This window comes from Perognathus longimembris, chromosome 25 (assembly GCF_023159225.1).
Source record: "Perognathus longimembris pacificus isolate PPM17 chromosome 25, ASM2315922v1, whole genome shotgun sequence".
Classification (NCBI taxonomy): Eukaryota; Metazoa; Chordata; class Mammalia; order Rodentia; family Heteromyidae; genus Perognathus; species Perognathus longimembris.
The window spans coordinates 10530389-10546657 of NC_063185.1; the positions used below are offsets into that span (position 1 = coordinate 10530389).

The 16269-nt window shown below is 42.2% G+C and overlaps 1 protein-coding gene across 1 annotated transcript in view; it reads left to right on the forward strand.

Moving 5' to 3' along the window:
* LOC125341793 (protein Largen-like) overlaps positions 1–15854 on the forward strand; it is a gene marked incomplete at its 3' end in the record, with an annotated part of 57211 nt that extends 41357 nt beyond the window's left edge. The window contains exon 2 of the mRNA XM_048333879.1: positions 15135–15854. Within this exon, the coding sequence (XP_048189836.1) occupies positions 15135–15854 (720 nt within the window). The remainder of the gene's footprint in view (positions 1–15134) is intronic.
* Between the last annotated feature and the right edge of the window lie 415 nt (positions 15855–16269).

Consider the following 16269-nt stretch of genomic DNA (forward strand, 5'->3'; position numbering starts at 1 on the left):
AACGTAGCAATAAATATACTTAGCTGGGCTACAGAGATAGAACTGAGAGGACTTATTACACTATTAGATGGAATTTCTTTTTTTTCCCCCCCAAGGTGCTGGCAATCGAATCCAGGTTCTTGCAAATGCTAAGCAAGCCCTCTACCACTGAGCTACACCCCTAGCCCTTACACTGTTAGCATTGTGGAGATGTATGGGTTAGCAATGAACTGAAATTGGAAGATCAAGGAAAATATGAGAAGTTTTAGGAACACTGGTAAGTATATTTATTTAGTTTTCTTGTATGTAGAACTCCTATGAACTGTGATATGTTAATATCCAAATGTGAATATACAAAAAGATGCTCTGCCATGTAGTCATTAGGAGATTTTTGGGATCACAGTTTCTGTTTTCACAGTGGTGATGCTTTGCTGAATCTAGGTATGCAATAGAAAAACAGCTAATATTTACTTAATATCTAAGATAGTTGGGGGCTTATTGTCTTATTTACTCATCAAAACAATTCACTAATGTGGAATGTGATGACTTTTTTTTTAACTAAATAGAGATTCAAGCCTGGGAGAGATGATTATATCCTTAGTTTGAGTGGCATAATTAGGATTAAATCAAGTTTCCTCTAGCATGAGTTTGCACCACAACCTTCTCTTGCATTCATAACTGTTAAATTCAACCTGAAAGTGTTCCTCCAAGAGATGGTTGTCTGATTGGGAGATAATCACTGGTTGTTTGCATTGAATGATAGGTGGTTTGGGGAGTGTTACAAAGGCGATTGTTTAACTGTGTGCCGGCAAGTATTTAGCTAATACTTTGGAATAGAGAAGCAGTGGTCTATAGCATTTTCCTATTTTCATGGTGTAAATATTTTCTCTATGTCTTATTTCAAACCACCAATCTGATATTACTAAACGTGAACTGGGAAGAGATGCAAAAGAACACATAATATCGAATTTTCCAGCATAGACAATACATGCAAATATCCTCAACAGCATAGATAAGACAAAAAGCATTAAAAAGATGCTTTGAATATTCATATTCATTACTGTATTTAGTGTGATTTAGTACCAATTTGTTTATATATATATATATATATATTTTTTTTTTTTTTTTTTTTTTGGCCAGTCCTGGGGCTTGGACTCAGGGCCTGAGCACTGTCCCTGGCTTCTTCTTGCTCAAGGCTAGCACTCTGCCACTTGAGCCACAGCGCCACTTCTGGCCATTTTCTGTATATGTGGTGCTGGGGAATCGAACCCAGGGCCTCATGTATACGAGGCAAGCACTCTTGCCACTAGGCCATATCCCCAGCCCCTATATATCTTTTAATAATAGCTCTGATTAATAATCACCTCACAAATTTCTGAAATTTTAACAAATAGCTTTTGAGAGCTATTTTTTAATGGGTCCAGCCCCCTGCAGGAATGTACTGGGAGACCTAATTTTCATTGTGTAAAATAAAAACTGAGGTGCATTTTAGCAGTTTTCTCCACTACTCTTTTTTGGGTTTGTTTTTTTGGGGGTGGGGTGGTCCTTGGACTCAGGGCCTGAGCACTGTCCCTGGCTTCTTTTTGCTCAAGGAAAGCACTCTACCACTTAAGCCACAGCGTCACTTCTGGCCATTTTCTACATATGTGGTGCTGGGGAATTGAACCCAGGGCATCATGTATACGAGGCAAGCACTCTTGCCACTAGGCCATATTCCCAGCCCCTTTCCCCTACTCTTAGAGGTTTAGTAAGTTGATTTTTCCCCCTTTGTGTAACCTCCTCTTCTGTGAGGACAGCTGGCTCCTTTTCAGTAAGGGTTAGCTCAGTGTGGCAAGGGAAGCTCATATGTGAGTTCATAGGTTTTAAGGTGATGGAATGAGGGAATACTAGGTTTTCTAGAAAACTTAAAGGGCATTTCTTGCTGATTAAATTTATCATTCAGATTTTGTGTATGTCAGAGCAGCCAACATGATTCATTAATAGCATAAAGATCAAGATAGCTCTCCCTTGGGATGAATTAAGGTAGCAGAATTTATTTCGGAGGATCACTTTCATTTCTGTTACTACATCCTATGTAGAGTTCAGGAGTCATCCAGCCTCTTGCTTCAATTTAGATAAAAGAGTGAGAACTATATTTACACATACAATGAATGTAGTTAATTCTAGACGATGGCCATTTGTCACATGGTTACATTCATTGAAAAGGTGAGAGTAGATGTTAAAATTTTCAATATGGAAAATATACTATGTTATTTTCAACATTGCTAGATAAATATTGTATACATTAACCTAGAGAAATGACTAAGATATATTCTGCAGTTACATTTTCCCATATATTTAGGAATGCTTGTTTTCTTTTGGGTTAAAATTATGGCAGTGATTTTAATGATAATTACTTTAAAACGCATGCTATACTTGAAATTCTGTAAAAGATTGTTCATCTTCTATTAGTAAATCAAAGATTTTTCTGTGCCCTTGCTATTATATTAACCTAACTTTGACTCATAAGAAGCTGTGATTATAGGTACGAGCATACACACTAGCACAACAATGGTTCCTGAATTACCTTTATGCTTTTTTAGTGCATCTTCACTTCTTAACAGTCAATGTATATGATTCTCTTGGAACACATATTTACAATCATGTCTGTGATTTCTGGATTGATATTCAATATGAATGCTATAATTGGGCCTATGGTAAATATCTTCTCTCTGTAGGTGTCTGTATAGTATAGTAATTTTGTGATGTTTTGGAGTCGTATGATTGTTTTCCAATTTAGTGTACATCTTTCCAAATAGTGTAGTATGGAGTTCTATGTAGAGTGGTGGTATTCACTTGTGATCACAGCATTTGCCAGGTGAGGCAGGAGCATTGTGAGTTCCAGGCCAGCCCTGGGAACCTGACAAACCCCTGTCTCAAAAACAAGAACAAGAATAAAAATTAAAACAGTAACAACAAAGTGTAGTGATGAAGGCCTGGGGGGTGGGGGAAGGAATACATTTATATTGAAGAAAGTTGACTAGGCTGTACCTGAAGCCAGATGATCTAGCTGAATATCACAGTGGTAAGTCCTATTGACAGTAAGCCCTCTTGATATTCCATGGTAAGAATGTGTTTGACCTATGCAGTCTTCTTTTCGTAGCACATTTGATTAATTTAAGCATGAGGAAAAATATCAGAGAACTCCCCACTGGACATTGCACAAAATACCTGGCCAATAATACTCAAAAGTACCCAGTTCTTGAAAAACAAAGTCTGAAAACTGTCACAAGCGAGAGAAGCCACAGGCGAATGGTGATGTGTAACTGGATGACTTGGAATGCATCCTGGAGCAGAAGGAAGACATGAGGGGAAAAGTGAAGAAATCTAACTGATAAACTGGCACTGTCAGCACTATCAACAGTAGCCAAAGGATGGAATTGGCTTAGGGGCCCATTAACCAATGAATGATAGAGAACATGTGGTATATGTACATGGCCACCAGGAAGAATGAAATTATGACATTTGTAGGAATATGGCTGTAATTGGAGACCATCAAATTAAACCAGACTCAGAAAGATAAATACCTCATGTTTTCTCTAATACTCAAAATAAGACATGTATATAAGAGGGGATAGTCAAAAGAGAGGATGAAGGGGTGATGAAGTAGATTCTATGCATGAGTGAGAAGAGCATAATGAAGCCTGTTAAAAGTGTAAAAAATCAAGGGGCTGGGGATATAGCCTAGTGGCAAGAGTGCCTGCCTCGGATACACGAGGCCCTAGGTTCGATTCCCCAGCACCACATATACAGAAAACGGCCAGAAGCGGCGCTGTGGCTCAAGCGGCAGAGTGCTAGCCTTGAGCGGGAAGAAGCCAGGGACAGTGCTCAGGCCCTGAGGCCAAGGCCCAGGACTGGCCAAAAAAAAAAAAAAAAAAAAAGTGTAAAAAATCAAAAGTAAAAACAGTGAAGAATGATTAGAGTGATAGAGGTGGTGAACATAATCAAAATACATCACATGCCTGTAAACAAATGGTAAACCAAAACCCATTTGTACAATTAATATGTGCTAGTGAAAAGAATAACAATGATTAGTTGATAATAATATGTCAACTAATATATGACATAGGGAAACTATATAGGGAAGGAACCACTAGGTGGGAGTGATGGAACAGTGAGTATTATAAAAGTATGTATGTATGTATAAAATATATGTATACATATGTATGTATGTATAATATATGTATATGAATATACTAGTAACATAATAAAGCCCACCAAAAATTGTTAAAAAGGAGGGGGAAGGAGGTCAGTGGACTAAGAAAGAGTAATATAGATGGGCTGAATGTAATCAAAGTATATCTTATGCATGCCACAAGTACCATAATGAAGCCCATTTGTGCAACTTACAGTAATAAAATTTTTCTAAAGAAGCCAAGTGCAATAATATATAAATATTGTTTATTAATTGTGATACATGTACCACACTAGTATAGGATGATAATAATAGGGAAAATAGATATATGGCATCACTCTGTTCTAGTTTTCCAATATTTTAGTAAATCTATATTCTAAAATAAAGTGTATTGAAAAATAAATCTAAACATACAACTGTGTAGAAAGGATTCATTCATCTAATAGTCAGCAAAATAAAGTTAGACAAGTAGTGCACATGAAATATTAATCTATTTGTATCGAGTTCAAGGGTAGAGAAAGCAAAAGGGATTGTAGGGTCTGGGAATGTGGCTTAGCGGTAGAGTGCTTGCCTAGCATGCATGAAGCCATGGGTTCGATTCTTCAGCACCACAAAAACTTTAGAAAAAGCTGGAAGTGGCTCTGTGGCTCAAGTGGTAGAATGCAAGCCGAGAGAGGAGAGAGAGAGAGAGAGAAAGAGAGAGAGAGAGAGATTACGATTGTACCTGGGAGACACACATTACTAGAAGGGGCACTAGGGCTCTGCAGTGGAAGCTCTTGAAATTCTTGTTTTTGTCCCTGTATTGCTCACATGAGTTAATCTTGAGATGAGATATTAGTGGCAACATATTTTGTAACTAATTTCTTTTAATTCATAGATCACTGCAAGACAGGGCATTTTCATTTTTTTTGACAGTCTGCATTTTAATTATTTCACATAAACCACTGAAACACCACTTCTAAAATGTAAAATAGGGCAATACGTTTTTCAGGCTTTTGTATTTTAGTGTGTTTAATTCTGGATATTTTAAAGCATAGAGAAAGAAACGAACAGCAAATTCATAAGCATAGGTACATATTTAACCCATGCTTGTTTTTTATATGTTTTTCTTTCTTTCTTTTTTTTTTTTTTTTTTTTTGCCAGTCCTGGAGCTTGAACTCAGGGCCTGAGCACTGTCCCTGGTTTTGTTTTGCTCAAGGCTAGCACTCTGCCACTTGAGCCACATTGCCACTTCTGGCCATTTTCTATATATGTGGTGGTGAGGAATCGAACCCAGGGCTTCAGGTATAGGAGGCAAGCACTCTTGCCACTAGGCCATATTCCCAGCCCCGGTATATTTTTCTAAAGAAACTTTCCAGTTCAAACCACATACCTGTACAGCTCAACCTCTCAGTCCTGGGGGCTCACTATCCCTCTTCCCTCTTCTGAAGCTCATTTCTGCTTATTCTCCCTGGGACTTTTGACAATTAGCTACTTAGGACAATATGTTTGCTTTCAGAATCTACATAACTGGTATTTCTGAATCTATCTATCTATCGCCAGTCCTGGGGCTTGAACTCAGGGCCTGGGCACTGTCTCTGAGCCTGTGCTCAAGGCTAGCGCTCTACCACTTAAGCAATAGCCCCACTTCCAGGCTTTTGTTTATGTGTACTGAGGAATCGAACCCAGGGCTTCGTGAATGCTAAGTAAGCACTCTACCACTAAGTCACATTCCCAGACCTCTGAATTTATTTTAAAGGATGATTTTTTAAAGTGTTTAAGCATATGCACTGGCCCTTGGGCTTAAATTCAAGGTCTGGGTGCTGTTCCTGGGTTTTTTGCTCAAGACTAGTGCTATACTTGAGCCATAGCTCCACTTCTGGCTTTTTTTGTGATTAATTGGCGATAAGAGTATCATAGACTTTCCTGCCTGGTTTTGCTTTGAACCCCAATCCTCAGATCTCAGCCTCCAAAGTAGCTATGATTACAGGAGTAAGCCACTGATACTTGACTTTAAATGATGATTTTATTACTTAGTGATTATGCCACATAAAAGGAAATGAAAGTAGATTTGCAATACTTTTTCATGTGTGGCCTGATCCTCTTCTGTCAAGCACATTGTCAAGAAATGTGTTTTATTTTTGTTTGTATGCTCCTTTTCAGATGTTTCTAGAAGCTGGGGATATGGCCTAGTGGCAAGAGTGCTTGCCTCCCATACATGAAACCCTGGGTTAAATTCCCCAGCACCACATATACAGAAAACAGCCAGAAGTGGAGCTGTGGCTCAAGTGGCAGAGTGCTAGCCTTGAGCAAAAATGAAGCCAGGGACAGTGCTCAGGCCCTGAGTCCAAGACCCACGACTAGCAAAAAAAAAAAAAAAGGACTGCTTTTGGGCTGGGGATATGGCCTAGTGTCAAGAGTGCTTGCCTTGTATAAGTGAGGCCCTGGGTTCAATTCCCCAACACCACATATACAGAAAATGGCCAGAAGTGGCGCTGTGGCTCAAGTGGCAGAGTGCTAGCCTTGAGCAAAAAACATCAAATGTTTCTAGAATGTTCAAGAGATCTTACAGTCTCTGGTTGCTCATATCCTTGAGAGTTTCTGTCAGTTGTTACCACACTGAAGGAAAACAGCAATATAAATAAGGACTGAATGAAATCATGTGTTTTCCTCAGAATATGTAGACACAGACATCACAGCTTTAAGCTCATCTTTTGGATAGGTGCATTTGGAGTGTGAGTGTTTTCTTTGGTACAGTCTGGAAGCATATGTCTGCACACCTCATAGCAACTCTGCTGGGCCCCTCCCCCTTTTTGCCAGTTCTGGGGCTTGAACTCAGGGCCTGAGCACTGTCCCTGGCATCTTTTTGCTCAAGACTACCACTCTACCACTTGAGCCACAGCACCACTTCTGGATTTTTCTATTTTATGTAATGCTGAGGAATCGAACCCAGGGCTTCATGTATACAAGGCGAGCACTTTATCACTAGGCCATATTCCCAGCCCTTGGGCCACCTTTTCCCTCCGAACTTGGAACTCACTGCTGTTCCTACTTCTGTCATCTGATGTTGCCTTGGGAAAGTCAGACACTAGCTTGACCTTCCTCCTTGTACTCCCCTCCTGCTCTGATGCCATCCTTGAAGTGTAAGCTATTGCCTAGTGGCAATTGTTCACCAATGCATTTTGCACTTTAAATTGCCAAATGTAATGGCTCAATCTTTTTAAATAAATTTACCTCTTGCCAGGTACAATGGCTCCTGTCTGTGATCCTGGCAACTCAGAAGGCAGATATCAGGAAGATGACTGTTTGGGGACATTCTGGGTTAAAAGTTACTGACCTAGCCTATCTCAAGCATATATACCTGTGACCTTATCTATGCAGAAGACCATGGAGAAATTTATTTAAACCCAGGCCAGCCAGGGCAAAACACAAGACCTGTCTGAAAAGCAGTCAAACCACTTTCAGGTGACTTTACAGGAGTTCCTTACATACATGTTAGGTAAAAGTGTAACATTAGCCTTCCAAAAACAAACTCTAGGGGGTAAATGTTATAAGTTGCCCATGTTTTCTCAGACCCTTTAATTCTTTTTCCCACTTGTGAAAATAAGGTGTACTAAAGTCCATGTGAGTAATCCTCTACTTACTAATTTTTTTTTAATTTCAAAACACTTTATCCACACTTATAATTTGGTGTTTTATGGTGTGTTTTAAGATTCCTCTCTTAATAATGTTACTATCTTGCCAGGTGCTGGTGGCTTATGCCTGCAGTTTAGCTACATAGGAGGCTGAGATCGGAGGATCAGGGTTCAGAGATATTCTGAACAGGAAAATCTGTGAGACTCTCATCTTCAACTGACCAACAAAAAGCCCAGAGTGGAGCTGTGGCTCAACTGGTAGAGAGAGAGAAAGAGAGAGAGAGAGAGAGAGAGAGAGAGAGAGAGAGAGAGACAGAGAGACAGAGAGACAGAGAGACAGAGAGACAGAGACAGAGAGACAGAGACAGAGAGACAGAGACAGAGAGAGGGAGCAAGCTCAGGGACAGCCTAATTGCATTTGGTACAGTAGAACTATGTACAATTTTGACCACTAGAGGGCTTCAATAGCTTTAACAAATGAGAGTAAAATTATAGACAATGCCATTTATGTGGCTACCAAAGTTTTCAAAAGGGATATTATAGAAAATAATCAATAATGTTATTGATAGTATAAACCAAATATGTAGTGTGTCTGATGTTTTGTATGTGAGGTGGGCTTTTCTTTTTGTATTTAATATGTGGAGAGGGGCTGGGTAGGTGACTTAGTGGTAGAGTACTTGCTTGGCATGCATGAAGCCCTGGGTTTGATTCCTCAGTGCCACCTTAACAGAAAAAGCTGGAAGTGGCACTGTGGCTCAAGTGGTAGAGTGCTATCCTTGAGCAAAAAGAAGCCAGGGACAGTGCTCAGGCCCTGAGTTCAAGCCCCAGGACTGGAAAAAATAAATAAATAAGTAAATAAAATATTTTTGAGCCCTGTGACAGTGAAGACAGATACTTGGAAAGCTTATGCTATGAGAATTCCGAATTAAAAATTATATTTTTCATCTAATATAGTCTGATTCCCTAAATTTAATATAAAAGTCACATTCTTAAAATTTGACTATTCTTACTCCATTAAGAATATTACAGCCAATTGGGGCACCTGTGACTCATACCTGTAATCCTAGCTACTCAGGAGGCTGAGATGTGAGAACCAAAGTTTGAAGCCAGCTGGGCAGAAAAGACCCTGTAACTCTTATCTCCATTTAACCAACAAAAAGCTGGAACTGGAGCTGTGGCTCAATTGGTAGAGCACTAGCCTTAAGTAGTTAAAAGCTAAGGAACAAGTACTCAGACCCTGAGTTCAAGGTCCAGGATTTGCATGGGAGGAAGGGAGAGAGGGAGGGAGGGAGGGAAGGAAGGAGGTAGAGAGGGAGGGAGGGAGGGAGGGAGGGAAGGAAGGAGGAGGATTCAAACCCAGAAAGAAATATCATAGTGCTTGCATACTTAAGGCAAAGATAATGTTTCCACATTCATTCATACTAAGTACATTCCCATCATAGTTAAGTTAGAGTTGACAAAAAATATGCTAAAGACAGGCTTCTGAGAGTCTTCAAACGTTCTCACTAATGCCAAAATTATCTCATACAGCCTCCCTGTTAGCTTCATTTTTCATCATTCTCCCTGGGTTTGTTTGTAATGGCAAAGTTTTTACTGACTTGCTTTAGGTAATGTTTTACTGACTTACAGCACAAGCCTAAATTCTGCCAGCACTTGTCTGTCAACTTTTTATGGAGGTTCATGTCCTTGATCATGTCCTTGGAGGTTCATGTCCTTTGGTAAAGGCCAAACTAACTAGGATGGTACAAAAGATCCTTAGGTGCTTTCGTATCTCCTTAGCTCCATTTCTTTTTGTTTGTCTTTATATGCTTCCTCTTTTTCCTATCTTCTTCCTATATTAACTAAACATTCACAAAAGTGGACATGTAATAATTTACCAAAATTCTTTCTTTACATGGTGCACTGGACATTTACCTTAATATCTAAAATATAGAAAGTAAAATCATGTTGAAATATTATTATAATGTAAATGTAAATTTTTCTTTTCACATCCATCATAAAATGCTAGCATAAACTTACAAGTCTGTGTTGATATGTCATTTCAACATTTTTATTACAATAGAGCTACTTCTGAAAGTATTATGAATTTTAAATCAATATGTATATATATATGCACGTGTATGAAAAGAGAGAGAAAAGGTAGTAATGTTATAATTTTTAAAGCCAGATGTATTACCTCAAGAGTTTGTAGACATGCAATGGCAATCTCATGTCAAAGATACTTTGTTGTAGCATTATTTTGGTTTGTTGATTAAATGGTTATTGATTTGTTCAGCATATTTTCCTATTCTGGCCCTAAAAGTACAGGATTCTCTGACATTTGGAAGGTTAAACTCCCACCAAGGAGAAAAACCTTAAAGGACTGATTAAGTAATTAATACTCTCTCCTAGGGAGGGTGGGAGGCAAAGTCAGAAAGCTCAGGAGTAGTGTAATGGGGACGAAGCATGCAGGAAGATGCTTTGAAGTGAAGATCCCAGAGATAATTCCTGAAAGAGACAAGAGTTAACAAGCAGGTGTGCATGCCTGTGTGTGTGCGTGTTGTGCCAGCAAACAGGGAGGCATAAGTAGACGTAGGAAGAGGATGACTCCTACAAGAACCCACAGCGAGAGCTTGACATCATCTGAGCAGTAGGAGGAATGACAAGAGCTTGTGACCATGAATAACAGGCGTCAAACGCAGGACCTCGATCATGCTATTACTGCAGTCTTGTTTCAGCCCTTGCATTTATCTTAAGAGAAATGAGAAACTGCTGAAAGGATTCTAATAGTGTATTTTTATAAATATCCAATAAATACACACTTGAAGAATGCTAAATGCATTGCAACAGACCGAACAGAAGATAATGAGTTGGCTATAGAATTTTACTTTTGCTACCTTACTAGTCGTGCTTTTAAAATACATTTTTTTGGTTATTTTAATATTGACAGGAAAAATAAGAGACAATCTAGGAGGCTTTCCATTTGCATTTATATAAAAGCAAGAAGATTGATTGAGAGCTATATCATTATATACAATTCCATTCTTTTGAGTTACAGCCTCCTCTTGATTAGCATAATGGAATCATGTTGATATATTTTCACAAAATGCTACTACACGGACTGTATACATTGATTAGGCTGATAAGGAAATTATGATGGAGTCTCTTTCTTTCCCCACACTTCAGGAAGCTTTAGGTAGAGCACACCGCTTGTTAAAACAAGAAATCCCTGTGTTGGATTCACATACATAGAAAATGGCCAGAAGTGGCACTGTGGTTCAAGTGGCAGAGTGCTAGCCTTGAGAAAAAAAAAGAAACGAGGGACTGTACTCAGGCACTGAGTCTAAGGCCCAGGCCTGGCAAAAATAAATAAATAAAAATTTTAAAATCTAGGGCTGGGAATATGGCCTAGTGGCAAGAGTGCTTGCCTCCCATACATGAAACCCTGGGTTCAATTCCCCAGCACCACATGTATAGAAAATGGCCAGAAGTGGCACTGTGGCTCAAGTGGCAGAGTGCTAGCCTTGAGCAACAAGGAAGCCAGGGACAGTGCTCAGGCCCTGAGTCCAAGCCCCAGGACTGGCAAAAAAACAAACAAACAAAAAAAAGAAATCCCAGGAAAACAGAAATTAAAATGATCGATGACAGAATGACAAGTGAAAGAGAGTGCTGGGAAATGACTAATACTGAATCTACTGAATAGTATTGTATCCACATATGAAGATGGCATAAGAAAAACTCAGTGAAAGCTTAAAACAATAGGGTGATGGAGGGAACAGAGAAAGGGAAAGAAATAGAGGGGATAAGCTGAATAAAACATGTTTACTGTGAAATATAGTGAACCGCTTTTGAACAATTAAAAACCTTAGGAAAATAAGACATCGCTGTTGCAGGCAGTACTAGTGGGAGGGAGCAGGTTCCATAGAGAAGGAGGGTAAGTATGGTCAAAGTTCTCTGTAGGCATTATGAACATAGAACTGTGAATCCTGTTGGACATGTGTGCGTGCACACGCGTGTGCGCACGCATCCAGTCCTGGAGCTTGAACTTGGTGCCTGGGCTCACTTTGTCCCTGACCTTTGGTGCTCAAGGCTAGCACTCGATCACTCTATCACTTGAGCCATAGCTCCACTTGGGCTTTTTTGGAAGATAAGAATCTCATGGACTTTTCTGCTTGGGCTGGCTTCCAACTGCAATTCTTAGATCTCAGCCAGGCTAAGGTTAACAAGCCCTCCTCGTTGGGGAATTGAACCCTGGACTCCTGTGTGATAGGCCACTACATTAACAAGGGGAAATGAGGGAGGAGTAACGGAAGGGGTAAGTTTGAATGTGGCAAATTACATCCATGTATGGAAATGTCACAGTGACCCCTGGTACAACAAATATATGCTGATAGAAATGATGTTAAATGTTTAACAATAGTAAAAAAAAATAAATAAAACAGCGCCTTTGGGGCTGGGACTATGGCCTAGTGGCAAGAGTGCTTGCCTTGTATACATGAAGCCCAGGGTTTGATTCCCCAGCACCACATATATAAAACATGGCCAGAAGTGGCGCTGTGGCTCAAGTGGTAGAGTGCTAGCCTTGAGCAAAGAGAAGCCAGGGACAGTGCTCAGGCCCTGAGTCCAAGGCCCAGGACTGGCAAAAAAAAAAAAAAAAAAACAGCACCTTTTTTGGTTTTCTGGTAGTTTGCTGAGATAAGAGTCTCACAGACTTTCCTGCCTGGGTTGACTTTGAACCTCGATTGTCAGATCTCAGCCTCCTGGGTAGCCAGGATTACAGGCATGAGCCACAGGTACCCGGCTATTTCTTAGATTTTATTTTTAATCTTTCAACCTATCACCAATCTTCTCTTTTTATTTAACCATTGTATTTCATAATGTGAATAGCTTTATTTTCTGACCATTTTATAACAATATTCATTTTTATAGCTAAATTCTGGAACCTCTTTACATATATTAAGCTGATTCACTACAAACTTTTTGTTCATTAATAATGGCAGGTTTATCTTCATTACTGATTTGCTCATTTATCTGGCCTTTCCATTTCATGTTCCTGCTTACCCTCAAATATCACCTGGCCCTCAACCACATATTCTTATTGTTTGCATTACATTTTCATTTATCTAATTACCAATTTTCATATTCGCCTATGCTTCCATTTACATCCTCCCTGCCAAATGTTTACTTTTTTTTTTTTTTTTTTTTTTTTTGGCCAGTCCTGGGCCTTGAACTCAGGGCCTGAGCACTGTCCCTGGCTTCTTCCCGCTCAAGGCTAGCACTCTGCCACTTGAGCCACAGCGCCGCTTCTGGCCGTTTTCTGTATATGTGGTGCTGGGGAATCGAACCTAGGGCCTCGTGTATCCGAGGCAGGCACTCTTGCCACTAGGCTATATCCCCAGCCCCCCAAATGTTTACTTTTAACCGAATTGACCTTTATTAATGTTTTTCATACCACACTGTAAAAAGTATACTCTCCCAGTCTTTATCAGATGAAAGTTTTATCTCTCTCACATAAACATAAAATGAAAGTATAGAACCATGTTCGTGGTTTTCATTCACTATAAAACATATTTCTAAAATATCTTAAGGCATGTAGAATCTGTGTAATGATTGTTTGCCTAATTTCTTTATTACTTTGTAAGAATTAGACATTCCTTTTTGATGCTCTAAATGCTTGATCATTATTCTTCAATATTCTATAGTTTCGCGGTAGTATGTTTGAGGGTTCATATTTTCTCACTTGAATCTCTTGCCTGCTTTCACGAGAATACACAATCATTACAAAACAAAACCCCACAGTGTTTTATTTAAATAGGCTTCACCCACATTGACATTCTTTTAAAAGATGTGGTGCTTTATCATGACACTCCCAGGAACTGAAGCTAGTCTGCAGCCTTACTGGGTAGCCCCCTGTCCTTTAAATCATTTCCACTGGCCTGGGGGGGGGGGGGAGGCGCTGTTCTTATGAATGGACTCTCAGGCTCTGAGAGGACGCCATCTGCTTTCAACCAGGCCACTCAGGCTTCCTTTTTAGGAGCTCTGCCACCTCCTCAAGTTGCCCCTCCCTCCCCCCTTGTAACACAAGTGTGATCCAGAGAGCTTAGCAGCTGGACTTGCATTGTTACCTGTTGGTGTGTCTAGTGAAGGCCCAGCTCTCCCACTGAATTCCCTCTTCCATAATGACAGTGTTCAATATTTCCATTGTAATTTTTCACTTCTGAAATTCAGCTTCACATCTCTCAGCGCTGGCAAGCATTTTTCCTTTGATGCAGATATTTAATATGATAAGATAGTAGACTGTACCCAGGAGCCACGAATGTTCTACCTCTCACATTCATTAGATATCTTCCCACTTTAATTTCTACAAATGCAATTCAAACTACAGAATGTGCCACCAACTCTTTGGTCGTTTATGGATATGAATAATTGAATAAGTCTTAATGGAATGACATCTTGAAAAATCAAGTGAGGAAGCCGAGCGCTGGTGGCTCACACCTGAAATCCTAGCCACTCAGGAGGCTGAGATCTGAGGATCATGGTTCAAAGCCTGCCCAGGCAGGAAAGTCCGTGAGACTCTTATCTCCAATAAACTACTCAGAAAAAAGCTAGAAGTGGTGCTGTGGCTCAGGTGGTAGAGCACTACCGTTGAGCACAGAGAGGCCCAAGGACAGGGCCCAGGCCCTGAGTTCAAGCCCCAGGACGGGGGGGGGGGGGGGGGGGGGGGGAAATCAAGTAAGGAAGAAAATGGTTTCACACATATTTTAACCCAAGAAATAACCCTCTAGACATTTATTTTACAGATACTGTCTAAAAACCTAAAAGCCTGTTTATCAGAATACAATAGGAAAACATATTCAGGGTCCTAGTGCTCTGAGATTAGGGCCTGCTTTACATTGATACACAATATATAATTTAAAAACGTATGTATATGGGGCTTGAACTCAGGGTCTGGGTACTATCCCTGAGCTGCTGAGTACCTAGGATTTATATAGGCCTGTGCCACAAGCACCCGACTTGTATCTTTAAATACAAGAAATAAGCCAAGGGCTGGTGGCTCAGACCTGCAAGCCTAACAAAGAAGGCTGAGATCTGAGGATGGCGTTTTGAAGCCCGCTCCAGCAGCAAAGCCCACAAAACTTATCTCCAAGGAACCATCCAAAGACCCGGCAGCAGAGCCTGAGCACCAGCACTATGCACCAAAGCTCAGAGACAGCCTCCATCCAGGCCCTTGAGTTCAAGTCCACACACACACACACACACACACACACACACACACACACACACACACACACACACACACACACACACACACAGTGATAGCCATTCCGTGTGTTTATTTATCGATTGAAATGAAAAGTCCTGCACGATCCTTTGCTTTTCCACTGCAGGTGGTGGACCAGATCGACACCCTGACCTCGGACCTGCGGCTGGAGGACGAGGTGACCGACAGCTCCAAAACCGACTCGCTCGACAGCAGCTCCAGCGGCGCCACCGCCTCCAGCGCCGAGAAGCCCCAGGGACGCTGGGGGGGCCAGCAGCCTCCAGGCGGCCCCCCGCGCGCCCCCCGCGCGCCCCCCGCGCACCCGTGCGCCATCCTCACCGTCCTGCGGAGACCGCGCCCGCCGCCGCCTCCCCCGCGGCTCACCCCGGTGGGGCGCACGGGGCCCACCACCGCCCACCCGGTGAAGACCAACGGCTCCCTGCTGCGGACCGCCGGCGGCCTGCGGGGGGTGCCGAACCTCACGCCCAACGGAGACGCGTGCGGCCTGCTCCCCCGCGGTGGCGGCCCCGCGGAGGCCGCGGAGGCCCGCGCGGAACGGGCCGCAACGCGCGAGCGCGTGCGCTTCAGCGAGACCGTGCTGTACCACGGCGGCCGGGTCCCCGTGCGGGGCGAGCCGGGCCGCGCTCCGGGCCCCGCGCCGCCGCCGCCGCGCTCCGTGCTCCTGCTGCCGGCGCCGCGCCTCCTCCTCCTCCCCCACGCCGCCCTCCCGCTGGAGAACGGGGACCCCGCGCCCACCACCCCCGCCACGGTGCCTCCTCCCCACGCCACCCCCACGCCGCCGAGGACCATCCTGAGGAAGCCCCCCGCCACCTCCACCACCACCACCTCCACCACCACCACCACCGTGTGACCCCCGCCGCGCGCGCCCCCCTCCTCCCCTCTCTCCCCGCGCCCGGGCTCTCCCGCATCACCACCGCCGTGCCGCGAGCACTTTCCACGCCAGCAATAACAGGAGGGAGGGCCCGTGGGGATCCTGCGGTGAGGGCGCCCGTGCCTCGCTTGGAACCTCAGTTTACATCATTCCCCAACGTTTGCATCACCAAAACCACGGACCAGCCGGAGTGCACTGGCTTTTGGGGGGTGTTTTTGGGCTTGGGGGTTTCTTTCTTTTATTTTATTTTTGCAAATTGCCCTGTGTCAAGCTGTGACCTTCACAATTCAGAAACTTTGATTTGCTTTAGGAACTAGGACTTCAAATACTTTTTTTTAGTAAACACGAAGTTACTCATTTTCTTCATGCC